General features: G+C 36.6%; 1 protein-coding gene across 5 annotated transcripts in view; it reads right to left on the minus strand.

Moving 5' to 3' along the window:
- Positions 1-15,949, minus strand: part of LOC133534624 (uncharacterized) — a 139,635-nt gene that overhangs the window by 80,633 nt on the left and 43,053 nt on the right. For all 5 annotated transcript variants that reach the window (XM_061873832.1, XM_061873833.1, XM_061873829.1 and 2 more), the window contains exon 2: positions 6,860-7,237. In XM_061873832.1, coding sequence (XP_061729816.1) covers positions 6,860-7,237 — 378 coding nt within the window. The remainder of the gene's footprint in view (positions 1-6,859; positions 7,238-15,949) is intronic.

Consider the following 15,949-nt stretch of genomic DNA (forward strand, 5'->3'; position numbering starts at 1 on the left):
CTTCCAACGGAATGTTAATAACAGAGCAACATATGTACGGGCGTAATCCATCTTGTAGGAATCCGGTAATTACCTGAGTAATGTGCAAAGATATTGGGTTAAGTTAATTAAAGCCAAACAAGACCATCTGATGCTGTATACGAGGGAGTAATTATACGATTGTTTATGTACTATTGTAGGGAGTATAGCTTAGCCTTTGGTGGCCAGGCAAACCCCGACTCGTGTTAATGAGTGAAACATTATGTACGAAATATCGTTTCCTATATACCAGTCTCATAATAGTGAAATAAAACATCGTGAGGAAAGCGGTATAACCCCAATATCCAATAATGGTCTGCGAAAATTCTTGGGATAAGATTTCGAAAGTGTAACCGATGTACCTTTGGGACGCAGCCAGGAAAAGGCTTAGATGAGATTTTAAACCCGCAAAGGGTCTTCATGGATGTTTAACTGATAGGTATTATATAATTTATATTTTATTCAAAAATATGTTTACATGTCAAAGTATTCACAGGAAAAAATCGTGTATATATTTGTAGCGTGCCAGTCAGACGTACGAATTCCCTCCGGCAAGTAGCCAGTCATTTTTATAATGGTAAAATAAGGGATGGAAATTAAAGCTAAACGACAGCTAACGTCAATACACTTATACACTTCTTTATACTAATAAAAAGTAAATTCACATGAAACGCTGACAAGTTAAGGGGCTCCCTAGCGCCAATGACCTTCGATCTGAATCCCTTAGTTTTCTGTTTTTTGTTGCTGATCATATGAACAGCAACGATTTTAAGCAATATAGTATCTCATATTCACTTCAAACTTCATTATCTTCGAGATATTTGGCATCAAAGTTGAACAATTTTAGGCCAAAAAACTGTTTTTTTCTGGCCATAACTTTTGAGTTAATTAGTTCAAAATTAAAATCTCTGAGTTTTTAGAGACTTCAAAGACAAACCCAAATGTATATATTTCGTGCATATCAAATCCTTCACAGCGATCGAGTAACGAAAAAAAGTGTTTTTTTAGACAATGTTTTAAAAAAAGAAGCAAAAATTTGTGTTCATTTCTTTCAAAATCCGGCAGACCAGAATAGAGATAAAAGATTGAAGAACCGATACCCATTTGTCTTATAATTTTATCTATAGTGCAAATGTAGGAGTAACGACTCAAAAATGGATATCGAATCGAAACTGTTAAATAGACACTTAATAATAGTGTCTATTTAACAGTTTCATTTTGGCGCAGTTTTATGTCAATTCAATCTAATGTTAAGTGTGCTGTGAGGCCTAAAACGGTCTGCGTGACGAGGATTCGTATACAAGGTTTTTGTATGTCCATACTATACTAATATAATAAATGTGAAATTAACTCTACTATCTCTACGCCCGGAGCCGTAGCCATAGGCACAGCTAGTTTGTTGTAAAAATAATAATGAATACCAATAAAAAGTGGGGACAGTTTACATAAGTTTTCCATGAAAGTTGTACTTGCCTACGCATATTAAAATTATCCTAGAGTGAATTTACCTAAATCCTATAGGGGGTAAAGAACTGTAGGTAGGTATAGGTAAGGTATCTGTATATACATTGCATGCTATTTTTTTCTCGTGCTTTGCAGCAAAAATGGCTAGAACTATGTATTAAAAAAATTGATGTTGTCTCAGAAGTAGGAGTGCCAGAAGCTATAAAAATATGTATATAAACTTTGTTTTGAAATGTTATTTGTTTTTGACTATTGGGAAGTATTAATTCTAGCAATCTCCAATGGTATACATTTCCAGGAATGCTACGATTTATGACAAAATTCAAATATATTTCACATTCCATATTTACCCAATATTGCAAGTTTTATGGAGCGTGTAAGTATTGGACCGACGGGGCATCGATGGTACAAGTCTATTTTTAGCCAGATGTTTATAGGCGATGCTCTTACCAACAACTGACGTCACCTTAATGGCTTGATGTTTCTTCAACGACAGACACGACACACTTGACGTCTTTGCAGAAAATAAAGTCTGGAATTAGGTCAACGAGGGTTGGCAAGTATTGATGACTAGTATGTTATAATATAATGATACACTTCGTGCGATAAGCCTTATATATTTAGCCACAGTATAATATGGCATTATATTGTATGCAACTGTACAACTGAATCGAGACCACCACCAACCACACACCATCTGCGAAGACAAACAAGCGAATCGTACTTATTGTCTTTGTTACTATGCATTAGTTATAAGTACAAAATGTTAAAATTAAAAACCGCACGTAACTTTTCGCACTTAATAAATTAAAAATAGTTTCTATAGTGTAAAATGTTTTAGGGTTTCTTCGATAAATAAAGCTAGAGCTGCGTTAGTCCCAGCATTGTAAAATTCGTTTACGTATCGAGTCAAGCTCAGTCGAACAGGGAAGTTGCGCCCCGAGGGTGGCATCTTCGGGAACTTTGTACTTCTTTCTATCGAAGCAAGGCAATAGTTTTCAGTGCTTCTATCTTCTTTTAAAATTCGCTTTTGATTTTAACGGTGACTTGAATTATTTTACCAATTGTCTGGTGAAAATAATACAATATTGAACATTATTACATTCATTAAAAAAACAGACAGGCACTGAAATATAATATAATATGTAAAACAATCACTACTTAACAGTCCGAAATATTAGTCATTATTGTATGAACTATTACTACCTATGAACTTAATACCTATTTGCGTGGCACGTAGCCAACATCGGACATACCGTGTATATAGGTAAGTATGTGTGTAATGTGGACATTTTAAGTGAGGTATTAAATCAATTAGGAATACTTATTGTAAACTTTTGTTAACTGTACATTTGGTGCTCTGATGAAATATGGAAAATTTATGAAAAACGAAAGATGTTGTGCTGCTATTTCACTATTAAGGACCAGTCTATGTGAACTCCGCAATACTGAAAATGTAGGTATAAAAGCTCTATTTCGCAATACAAAATCTTTCGGTTAAATAAACGTGTCTACATTTTCATCAACTGTAGGGGCCAAAAGCACCGCGAAGCGTTATGATCGATAGCCAAGGCATTAGGGGTTTTCGCTCAAGGTGTTCAGCCGTTCGTACGGCCACGCCTATTAAAAAGCTATTTGCGAGCCCACCAGGGAATATATTGTAATGACGCGAACACTAGTTTACTATGCGCCAATGCGTCGTTGAATATGTACTGTAATAGTCTGCCTCTTTATTTATTAAATTAACTTAATTATGCGTAAGTACGTGTCCATTGTACCCGATAATGTTTAGTTAAAACTGGCACAAAGTTAAATAATAAATAATCATTCAGATTATATACGTCCCACTGCTGAGCACAGGCCTCCTCTCATGCGCGAGAGGGCTCGGGCTATAGTCCCCACGCTGGCCCAATGCGGATTGAGAACTTCACATACACCTTTGAATTTCTTCGCAGATGTATGCAGGTTTCCTTACGATGTTTTCCTTCACCGAAAAGCTAGCGGTAAATATCAAATGACATTTCGTACATAAGTTCCGAAAAATTCATTGGTACGAGCCAGGATTGGAACCCGATAACCTCCGGATTAAACGTCGGACGTCATATCCACTCGGCCATCACCGCTTTTTTTTAGCAACGCATCAAAGTAAGCTCTAGAATAAAAAAATGTTTAGTCTGTACAAGGTCACCTATAAGGCCGGCAACGCACAACCCTCTGGTGTTGGCAATAGGCACCCATGGACGATGGTAATCGCTTACCATCGGGCGATTCGTCTGGTCGTTTGCCTCGTATATCTTAGAAACGTCTTTTAAACTTTTCATGTTTTACTTATGACGAATATTTCTACTAAGCTTTATATACAAACAAAAATAGTGTGGATCCGATTAAGGGCATATTCGGAATCGGGTTTTGATCAGGAAAAAGTAGAAGAAAAAATGTTTTGACGCCTTAAATCTTTCTGACGGCAGTATGTAACCTTGACGCGTTATTGCTTGCCCTTAGTGTATGTAAACAAGTAGATAAAGCTTATGGTGGAATTCATAAAGCTCCTACAAGCATTATATAAATGTTGATTCAAAATTTTATCTATTCCTTGAAAGAAGTTATTGCAGTTAAATAGGGACTGTGTTAAATGTTGTATATAGCAGTTACTTATATAGTTAAAATTTATATTTATTAAACTTATAAGTATGTATGATATGTTTGCACAAACCCTTATTTATTTATCAAGTTATCAAATGAACGGCTGAGGACGTTTATTACCGAGCCAAGCCTAATCCGAGTCTTAAGAGATTTTAATTAAGACACAGCTAACATAAATTTCCTACCCCTGTTAGCTGTTACACAAATTACACAATACAACGATGATGATCAGTACTTTCATTGGTATAAGTTTTTAGAATCACTTTACCTGTTTTAAACCTCTTGCTCCTCTTACCTGTATTAAGTAGGTAATCATCAAATAGTATATTATTATTTATATTTTAGCTACTACATTCGTTTACAATGCTAAGAGTCATTCGACCTATGAGTATTTGAGTAAATAAACAAGGTATTGTTGAATTTTCAGAATTTACAAGTTAAGTGGTTTATTTATGAACAACTCATCATCATCATCATGACTTACCACCAGGTGAGATCGTGGTCAAACGCTTGCCTATCGTTATAAAAAAAAAACTCTTTAAAAAGGTAAAAAGGCAAAATAAATACTATTTTCTCAAACTTGCTATGAAATGATGATATGACTTACGTCAAATTAGGTCCGGATATACTACATATATCTGGTGCGATGAGTGAAGATGATATGTAAAGAAATTTCATACTGCTTTACACACCTAGGACTGTAAAGCAACCTTCTTTTGTTTTTTAACGACAAATTGTGACACTACGTCTTGGCATTCAGCATTCAACCATCAACAAATAATATTTTTTCAGTTAGCTTGGTACGGTGATCTATTGTGCATATTCGTTGCTAAGCAATAGCGGTGGCGCATCGCGCAGGCGCGCAGACTTTCGCGCGTAAGGTTGTATACCGCTGACAGAATAGCGAGTCGAGTAGGTCGACGCAAAACAAAATGACTAATTTTTTTTGCTTTAATTGCAAGTTTGAGAATAGCACTATACAAATCTCGGCGAGAAACGGGGTTGCCGGCCGCGTATCTCTATCCGCCTATATCTACTTGACCTGCAACCCTACGTTTCCCGGCCTCTATAGTAATGTACTATTTCTCAAACTTGCTATGAAATGATGACATGACTTACGTCAAATTAGGTCCGAAAATACTACATATCAGGTGTGATGAGTGAACATGATGTGTAAAGGAATTTCATACTGCCTTACACACCTAGGACTGTAAAGCAACCTTCTTTTGTTTTTAACGTCAAATTGTGACACAACGTCTTGGCATCCAACCATCAACTAGCTTCAGTAAGCTTGGTAGTTGGTACGGTGATTTGTTGTCCATATTCGTTGCTAAACAACGGCGGTGGCGCAGGCGCGCGGACTTACGCGCGTGAGGTTGTACACCGCCGCTGGTAGAGTGGCGAGCCGAGTAGGTCGCCACAAAACAAATTGACTACAATTTTTGTTTTAATTGCAAGTTTGAGAAAAGCACTAAACATATCTCGGCGAGAAACGGGGTTGCTGGCCGCGTATCTCTATCCGGCTTCGCTACGCTCAGCCGTATATATCTACTTGGCCTGCAACCCTACGTTTCCCGGCCTCTATAGTAATGTACTATTTAATTCGGGTGAATCTCACTGCGTTCGAGCGCCAAACTACCTCGACATAAATGATTGCCTTTCATCCCTTGATTAACTATATACTATCTATTTCCACTTACATATAAATATTTCACTGTAGGTATATTATTCATAAAAAAAGTAACTATAGTTACCTAATACGAGAAGCGGCGAGTTAATGAGGCGTTTATAAAACTTATGCTGTGCAAGAAGTTTATCTTTACCGAAGTTATAGCTCACTCAATTAATTTAATAAACTAATATAATATTCAAATAAACTTAAACTGCACATATATTAGCGATGGTTTTAAAAAGACTTCTGTTAGCAATCCAGTTTTTACTTAATAAACATGGCTTGACATTTGTGTAACTATTTTTAGAATATATGGAAGGTATTTATAAAAAAACGTACGTAATCGCATGTTTAGTAATTAAAATAAAACACGTTATTGCACTAATTAACAAACAAGAAGTCCTAAAGTGAGCGTGTCATCGACAAAGCTTTGCTAATCAAAGTTGGCCTCAGCTCACAGCGGCGGCGCCCAAATGTTACTCCGTGTGACGTATACGCTTACGTCAAACGACCCAAAAGAGATTACTCGGTCAAATCCACAGAATTTATAGTGTCATGTCCGTAGATATAGATACCATATACTAGGTGCCGTTTAATGTGCTTAACAAGAAAAAAAGTGGTATTTTTGTATTGCATATAAAAAATAACCGGGTGGAATGTAAAACTCGCGAGCGTGTGAGTGAACCTGTTATATTTTAAACTAACATATCTTTTCGCATTATTGCTGACTGCTATGGATATTTACCTAATCTATCCTGAAATTCGTTCAATTCTGGATATATTCATATTGGATATTGACGTAGTAACGGATATTCACTGTGTTCAATTAATGAACTACAAACAAATATAAATGCTTTAACGAAAACTGCAAATTTGCGATGGCGTTCAATGAGCAAATTTGCGAGGGCATTCGTCGCGTCGTTTTAAAAATACAATACAACATAGCATTTAAATTGTATTTCGTCTGAATCCAGATTAATTCGAATTGTAGAAACGGGAATATTTCCCGACGCAATAGCAATTGAAATATGACAATTACTGAATATTCATTTATTAACTCACCAGATTTGGACACTCGGTATCGCAATCCGCGTCCACCTTTAGGGTGTGTCCTATTGTATGTTCCGAACTCCCCATAGTTATTGTTCACCCGGCTGTAGTCAGCTAAATGTCTATTTCCGTCCAGATGATTTGGCAGCGATCTGTTCCAGCCCATGGCATCGCCCACCACAGATCCGCAGACGGAGCTTTCAGTCTGGCTCTTGGTGTCGCCATTGCAAAGGTCGCCACTAGACCTGGCGCGTCGACCTTTTAGCCCTTTGGCGGAGTGCTGGCTGATGTTAGAGCCCATACCGTGGCGGGACCTCACCAGGGCCCCGCCCCCCGCATCGCGCCAATCTGATGTCGACTGATCGTTACTCCAGCGGCAGTTGCGGTTATCTGCAAACAGGCAGAACAATCCCTTAAAAATACATACAACACAAATTAAACACAAATCTGGCAACGTATGCTTCTACAGGAACGAAGTGAAAAAAATCCAATGTTATTTCGAAGCACGTATATAGATTTAGTTTATTTCTCGCGCTGCGGCAACAAACAAGTCTCGAATACAAAGCCGTATTACAAAATCCATTTCGAGTCTGAGCGTTTCATACAAATTGTTTGTGACTGCTCAGTCAAGATCTAAAGCTAAGCTGTAGATAACTTGTATACTTCGCCGTCGTCTGAGGCTTTAATGTAGCAGTCTGAATGGAGACTCTTCACTCCCACACATACTTATGACCATACCATTGTCTGGGTATGTGAGTCGTCTTATTTACAAAGTAGTGCATGATGAACTCGCACTTCATAATATCCTTCGTGCATTAACAATATACTTGGTAGAAGTCATACCATGTCATGTCAATATTGAAGTTGAGTTCGAAGATATGCTTTAGATATACATACCGAAAATGTATATTAGGTAGGGCCACACTCAACTTTTCTTTTTGTTAGCACTAGCAAATTTGTCTGGAGTATGTCACAGTATTTTATTGTCTTCACTTTTTTAGACAAATGTTGAAAACAATAAGAGTTATGTCAATCAAGTATTCATGTGTTTTAACGGCGCGGCGATGGGCCTCGGATTTATTGATGATATTGCCATTATTTAGATTTCAGTGATATGGGAGCCTTTTTGGTTTAGCGACAAAGTCAAGCATTAACAATCAACAAAAACGGACTTTGATAAGGGTTTGGCGGGCTCATAATAGCTTAGCAGGGATTCGTCATTAAATTTTTGTGATCGAAATAAAATTAACATAGAAATGAAACAGAAAGGTAAAATTTGTCAGACTGCGAACTGACTCAGGTATTTTATATTATTTTATTTATTAAAGTACATCCAGATCATACATATTATAACTTACACTAAAATATTTTAAAAGGTAATAAATACTGATATAATATACAACAATTATGGAGTACCTAACATTGACTACTCATATTGCATCCCAGTGAGATTAAACTTAATTTTCTGCCTATTATTATATTTTTGAACGCGGATAAACGGTCAAAAAAAATGTCGATGTAATCCCCGTACTGTATGTATATCCAGGTATATTTTTGGCATTTGAAAAAGCAAACACATAACTTCTTAACTTGCCTCAGAAAATCACGTTAAGTTGGGACCGAGTCGCTATCTACGGCTGCTCCTGCGACGGAATTACCTATTTAAATAGAAGGAAGGTGGCGAGACACGTCCACAACGTCGCAGCGTGGAATAACTTCAGAGAATGAGTATAAGAATATCTACCTGAAAACAGTTTGTAGAGTTAAGAATAAAGGAAATTAATGTCACACCTGTATAAATACTCATAAGTTCTTTTATTACCACCATTCCTTAAAATGAATTAAGAGTATTCAATTCATAATAATCCTACCTAATTTTAGGTTATTTCCTCAAACTATCACTCGATCTTTGTGACAATTATCAGTTCATTTCAGTTCAATTATACTTTATTCGTGTAGGCCTCGCAAACAGCACTTATCAATAGTAAGATAGTATTACATATAATTACCTTAAGCTAATTATCAGAGCAATTTGATTGATGTAAATATTTTTCCTTAATATTTTGAATTATAGTACATCTGTATTATAATTTTTGTGTCCAAATTTAATACTAAGAATTTCACAAAATATCGTCAAACATAAAAATCGTCGCAACGCTACTACTATTCAGTATTGATTGAAGATAAGATTCCTTCTGTGTAAACAAACACCTTAAACTGACGTCTATGTGGAGTCGAGTCCACAAACAAGCATCTAGGCATTCGAGTACAAGAATTGATCGCCAATTCGGTATTGGCGTTTTCGGCGTTGGCAACACCACAAATAACACAAGATTGAATCAATCATCATAAAATCTTAGGTACGTATTTACGTTGAATTGAATGTTGAATTGTCAGAACAAAATTTAACAGTCTTAAATGATTGCGTAAGTAGCGTATACACACAATATAATTTAATTCATGTTTTCATAAAGAGCGTAAGTGGCTTGTTTTGTACGAGTAAGTTCAGATGTCACGGCTCGGCAATAGTGAAGGGCCGCTTGTAAGTTACCAATTTTAGCTTTAATATTGTATAAGTTTAAAACTTTCTCTTTTCAGTTAATTTCTGTAATATTCACACTTGTAAATTACATATGTCGTAATTATATGTCATAAACTGCGATATTTTTTTACCGACACAACACATCGAAGCACTTGTGGAAATCGAAATTACGCTGCTCGTTTGTCGTGTCTGTTTGTCAGCGAGCTCCATCTCAAGAGCCATTACAGGTGGATAGTTCTCAAGAGTATGTTTTATATATATTGTATATTGCAGCTATAACTGAAAATTATAGGTATAAATAAAATCGATTGCAATTTTATGCAATAAGGTATGTAAATTCAAAAGTTTGTAAATATAAAATGTACAGACTTTACCCATCGCTAGTCACGAGTCATTAGGGACAACATTTTCAAGAACTAATTACCTACGGCGCTCTGTACCCCTAGTGTAAATTTTATCGACATCATAACGTGACGAACGCGTTTGCATTAAGTCTCATTTTGTATAGGATTTTGAGTTTCCAAAACGTCCCGCTTGGCGCGCTCTTTCTAAATCCAATACAAAATGAGACTAAACGCAAACGCGTACGTCACGTTTCAAAATCGAATTTATTTACACTAGGGGTACTGTTGTCGGAGGCAGCCGATTAAAAATGTTATGGGCGCGTCTTTTGTCACAATTTCAAAACAAAATGTTGTTGAATTCTGGAATTATTCACGTTTCTAAGAGTTTTTTAACCGGAAGGTAGTGAAGTAAATACTGATAAAATCACATAGGTGTTTCCAGACCTATAAAAGGAATTAACTTATTACTTACGTAACCTCTTTATACGAACTTTTTATTACTTACGAGTATCAATGAAGTGAATTGAGAATTACTAGACTGAGAGTAATCAGCAAATTTAACGACCCTGACCCGTACAAATGCATGTTTTTTTCTGTTTAAATTCGACGAGTACTAGGTACTTCAAACAAATACCTATAAGAACTCCTGTACGTACAACGTAGGTCACGCGGTACTAAATTCTGTGACATATTCTAACTTCTAATGCTGAAAATTATTTCTTATTTAGGTGTCGGGGATTATACGAACTAGTTCTCTTACTCGTAGCTAAGTTAGGTGCCCGCCCGCGATCTGCCTTAGTCTCCGGGCTCTAGGGACAGTCCGCTAGTAAATTGAGTTTACAAGTTTTATACCATTAAAACAAAAATAAATGTAAGCTTTGAATGTTTTTTTGCAGTCGTCGATATTTTATACAAGACTAATTAATCGCTAGGGATTTCAGGCCTGCGTAGTTTCAGTTTTCGTAACTTTATTCGAGCCACGTGGTTTTACTGAAGTTTCAAACAGGCGTGACTAAAATAACAATGGAGCACGTATTCTGTTAATATAAGTAAGCTACCTAAATATAATTTTAATCATGAATTTGCTTACGCGATCAGAACGTTCAAATTACACTTTATATCAAGCAGATTGACAGTGATATTTCACGTGTACCACTGCTGCGTCGACGCATCAGTAACGCAGCTGCAGTCGCAATCCGAATGAAACAAATACAAATACAAATAATTTATTTATAACGCCAAGTTACATGTCATGTGCATGATGGTTTTCATATCATTAGGTAATTAATTAATTTTATTCAATTTAATTATTACACATTTAATTTAAGTATCTATGCTTTTACTAACCCCAATGCGAAAATATCCTAAAATCCTGCATGCTGGCTATTACCTATGGGACCATCAGCAATTAATGAAATTATGCATAAATGTATAGGTAATCCGAAATCCGGTGGAATGAGCTAAAAGCGAATATTATTACCTAGTATGCAATATTAAAGCAGGCTCATTAGCATTAAATGAACTCCAATATTGAGTTTTGTGCAAAATTAAATATATGCTATCAAATCCGTAGCGGTAACGAGCCGTGTATATTAATAATTATAAATATATGTGTCGATTATGCACCTTCAACTTCTGATCAATATTTGAGTCATCTATGTGGGTTAGATTCAAATGAAAACCTAAATTGTTAGTTGACCCATATTAGTACGGTCAAATTAACTCAAATTTCACTAAAGTCAGGAACTAATTCTAAGGACTAATAAAACCACTACGGATTGTTTTATATGGGCTAAAAATCGAACTTTATACAATCGTTACTAAATTCACCCCCCCGGAAAGGGGTGAAATCGGCTGAAAATAATGTAATGGTTGTAACTAAGAAGAGAAAAAAGGTGTACTCGGTGCAATTTGGCGTACGTTTTACAACACTTATATCTAAATTCGCACGTGTTATTTATGTTAATTTAAGCTACGGAACAGGTAAAAAAAAACAACATACAAAAAAATCTATTTTGGCCATTGCGGGTCTGGGGAAAGTAATGTACTCGGTGCAAATTGAGTAAATAATTAGAAAAAATATCTAAATCCAATGTCAAATTCGCACCAGGGTGCGACACCCGGAAAGTAGTTTTTCATGTTTTACTGTCGTTGTACTTCGGGGGAAATTTTAATACTATTGGAAATTGATGCAATCATATTCATTTGATTTTGTTTACATTCGCACCCCATAAAAAAATTAGCATTTTTATACGGAACATGCAGTTTTGTAATCAAGTACCAAAAACGTAGAGCAATAAATACACAGAAGCGACAAGCGCGTGATTAGTGGCAAGAGAAGGAACGCGCGTAGATGCACCGACGAAGCACGGCTCTTGAGGCACGAGTAGTGGCATGTACCTACTGCAAAAATAGTATGTTTTTTTTTTCTTTTATACTACGTCGGTGGCAAACAAGCATACGGCCCGCCTGATGGTAAGCAGTATCCGTAGCCTATGTACGCCTGCAACTCAGGAGGAGTTACATGCGCGTTGCCGACCCTAACCCCCTCCCGCCCCTCGTTGAGCTCTAGCAACCTTACTCACCGGCAGGAACACAACACTATGAGTAGGGTCTAGTGTTATTTGGCTGCGATTTTCTGTAAGGTGGAGGTACTTCCCCAGTTGGGCTCTGCTCTAGATCTGGAATGACATCCGCTGTGCTGTGCCCTACCACACATAGCGAGATGACATTCACAATGCCCATACCTCTCGTAAAAGGTTTCTGTGTATGCAGACAGACAGTCAACAAATGAAATACAGGTACGCTCAATGTTTGTTAAATTCGAAAAATCGCGTTTTTCCATATACTTACGAAAACGTTAGACTACTTATTTCACTCAATGATTGTTTAAAACAATAGTTCCGTTTTAATGCCAGAAGAAAGATTTGTGCTCGTTGCCCGTCAAAACTGTCTCGGAACAATCGCTGCACGTAGGGTTTGAGATCCGGATATCCGAAATATCCGGATATCCGTCAACTATAAGATCCGGATCTAGCGGGTCAGAAGATCCGGATATTACGGATCCGTTAAATATGGTTATTGACCTATAACCGAAACAATTTTCTAATGAAATTTATGAATAATTTTGTCATTTAAATATAGTATTTTCATATATTTAAGCAATTCAAATACTAACAGCACATCAATTTTGATAAGTACATCATGTCACGCAGTAACTTTATACAATGAATGCGAATGTTGCTTAATGCAAACATTAGATCATTGGATATCCTGATGACTTGGGGCTATAGGCTCAAAACAAAAGCGACCTGGAGGCCAAGGCTAGGATAGTAGAGTAGGAAGGAGAGAAAAATGGTCTGATAATCAACCACTAGAATATCTCCAAATGAATAGGGCTAAGATGGTCGGCTCTTTATCATTTGTCTTGAAGGGCATAGTGACAAGTGATAAAAATAGAACCATGCTGCCACCGCAGATCGAAAAGAAAAGACCTACCTAAAGTAATCGGGAAGAGGAGATAGATGTTCGAATCCAAAATGCCCTAAGATGCTCAGCAGCGCTTCACCGAGTTCTAGTATCCAAGCTGATCAGTAGACTGTCCATGATTCAAGTCTATAAGACAATAATTAGATTTTGATGAATGGCATCGGTAAGTATTACACTTGAACTCTGAATCAGAAAAAAAAGAACAAGTTCTTAGTTAAGAAGACGAAATTCTGGCGGAATATTCTGGGACCTATCAGAGATGAAGATAGAGAAGATGAAAGCGTAGGAAAAATAGGGAGCTAAAGTAGCTAGTTGCGGCACCCAATATAATTAGCGAGATTATAGCCGCACGACTTCGCAGACTTGGTCACTTGGACGGGAGAGAATCGGGCTGTGAGAAGATAGGAGCGATGTAGCCCTAAAACGCCCTCGGAGTATCCAACTAGCGTGGAGTGGTGCAGAATAGAGCAGAGTGACGTTGTTCTTGTGTCAAAGGCCAAGATTCTTTTTGGGTCACTGATCCAGTGAAGTAAGTAAGTATTGCTTTCATAGTTAGTATTTCATGACGAATGAACACGAGGTGAGGCATTGGATGTATTTCCAACTATGCACCAGCTAATCCAGATATAAACCCTCCTTATTAAGTACGGTTTTAGAGATAACATTATGTTAGCTATTATAATAATCAAGTAATCATTTAAAATTGGTTGGGATAATATCATTGTATTAAAACATAGTTAAAAACGTAATTTCTGTGTTATCTAAATCCGTTTATTCGGATATTTATTTTGGTGGATATTCGAATAATTAGAATATCACAATATTCTAATTGCAAATCCTACATATAGTAGTGACACCCAGTAGTGACACAAATAGGTAATGTAAATACTGCGAGGAGGATCTTGTTTAGGAAATAATCGGACAGACAGACGGACATGACGAATCTATAAGGGTTCCGTTTTTTGCCATTTGGCTACGGAACCCTAAAAACAGAGCGATCGAGTATATTTCTTCAACAGGATGCTCTCTTACAGCATATAAAAAGGGCTTAACAGACCCACATTGGGACCAATTTACCTGAATAGCGACCCACAAATGCTAGATTCTTGCAACTAGGCTTGGCGAAAGAAAAATGATGGACCAGCGTACACCTCTTTGTAGAAAACCCTTCCTGATGCTAGTCTCAGCTGCAATGAGCTATTGTCTTGCAAGTGCAAAGAACGCTGTACAGGGTGTGGGTGAGTAAAACACGGATTTAAATACACTATGCTTTGCGCATGCGAAGGTGCATGCTCTGGGACAAAATAACACGTAAAAAAAATTGTTTAATTAGTGTGTTACACAATCAAGTTCTACGTCGAAACAAAAATACTCGTAGTACCTAGTACGCAAATGCGTATAAAGTCCCACTACGATCTACGATTGATTTAATTAATTAGTGTGTAACTTTAATTAGCTAGATCCGGAGTAAATTACAATAAAACGATATCAGTATTCTTAATTTTGATAATAATACTTTTATCGAAAATATTACTTTACTATAAATATCGTTCAGCAAGTTACCTTTACTTAAACATCATTTGCCTTGCAAATTGTATTGAAACAGCCATCCGACTCTTGGTGGTGTCATCCGGTATGGAACAAAAATAATGTAATTTGCTTGTTTATAAACCGATTTTCAAAATTTTAATGGAATTTAATAGCTTACTAATGTAGCATTCATATCTTGATACAATGTTTTCCTGTAAAGTTACTAGTAAAGTTGATGAAAACAAAAGACGGATTTTTTTTCGGGAAAATTTAAATAAAACTTAAAATTTCTCGCAAACTATGGTACTTACAAGATCAAATGTTTAAATGATGTTGTAGCGCATTTAATTTTGCTTTTTATGACACCCCACACAAGCTTACATGTGATATACTTTCTGTGGTATACGCAATATTCTGAACACGGCACCGGCCATTTTGATGACGTCATAACTGGTGACTTAACCACGTTAGAAACTGTCTCCCGATGGTTTTTTTGTCAAAATAACATGCTTAACAACATACTAAAATATGGTGCTGGTTTCATCAAAGGCACCTTTTGGGCCCTATATGACCCTAAGGGAAGCGCCTTCATACCTACTCGTATAACATTTTTTTATACAATCAAACACATTTGAATAAGTAGTCGATAAAGCGGTCAAACACCGATATATTATTAATATGTTGTAACATGACATCACTATTTTTGATCTCACATAGACAATTTACGCACAAACTTGCATTTCATTTTTGGTCGCACTTTTGAAGTTTGACAGTCGTTCTTGATATCCTATTTCTATGTATCCGGATCCGAAAAATTGTCGGATATTGCAAATCCTAGCTGCGCGCTGCGCTATCTCCCCGCCCCGCGCGCCCCGCGCCGTGTGGGGCAACCACCTTCGCTTGCAGTTCGTTGCGATTAATTCTATTTACTTTTTGACAAACTTCCGGTAAAAAAAATCTATTTTTTATTTAGTGCGAATGTAGTGTCTTTAGATAAGTACCGTTTTTAAAATTTTCACGTCTCTCTTAATTTCCCCCGAAGCACAATGTACAAAATAATTAAAAATACATGTTCCATAATTTGCCCAGGCGTGCAAAGTTAACTGAATGTTTATAATGCTTTAAAAAGCTTAACTTGAGATTGCACCAACCGACTGACTTATCCTCGAGCCGCAATCGAAAAAAAATTTTTTTTTA

Source organism: Cydia pomonella, chromosome 2 (genome assembly GCF_033807575.1).
Source record: "Cydia pomonella isolate Wapato2018A chromosome 2, ilCydPomo1, whole genome shotgun sequence".
Lineage (NCBI taxonomy): Eukaryota > Metazoa > Arthropoda > Insecta > Lepidoptera > Tortricidae > Cydia > Cydia pomonella.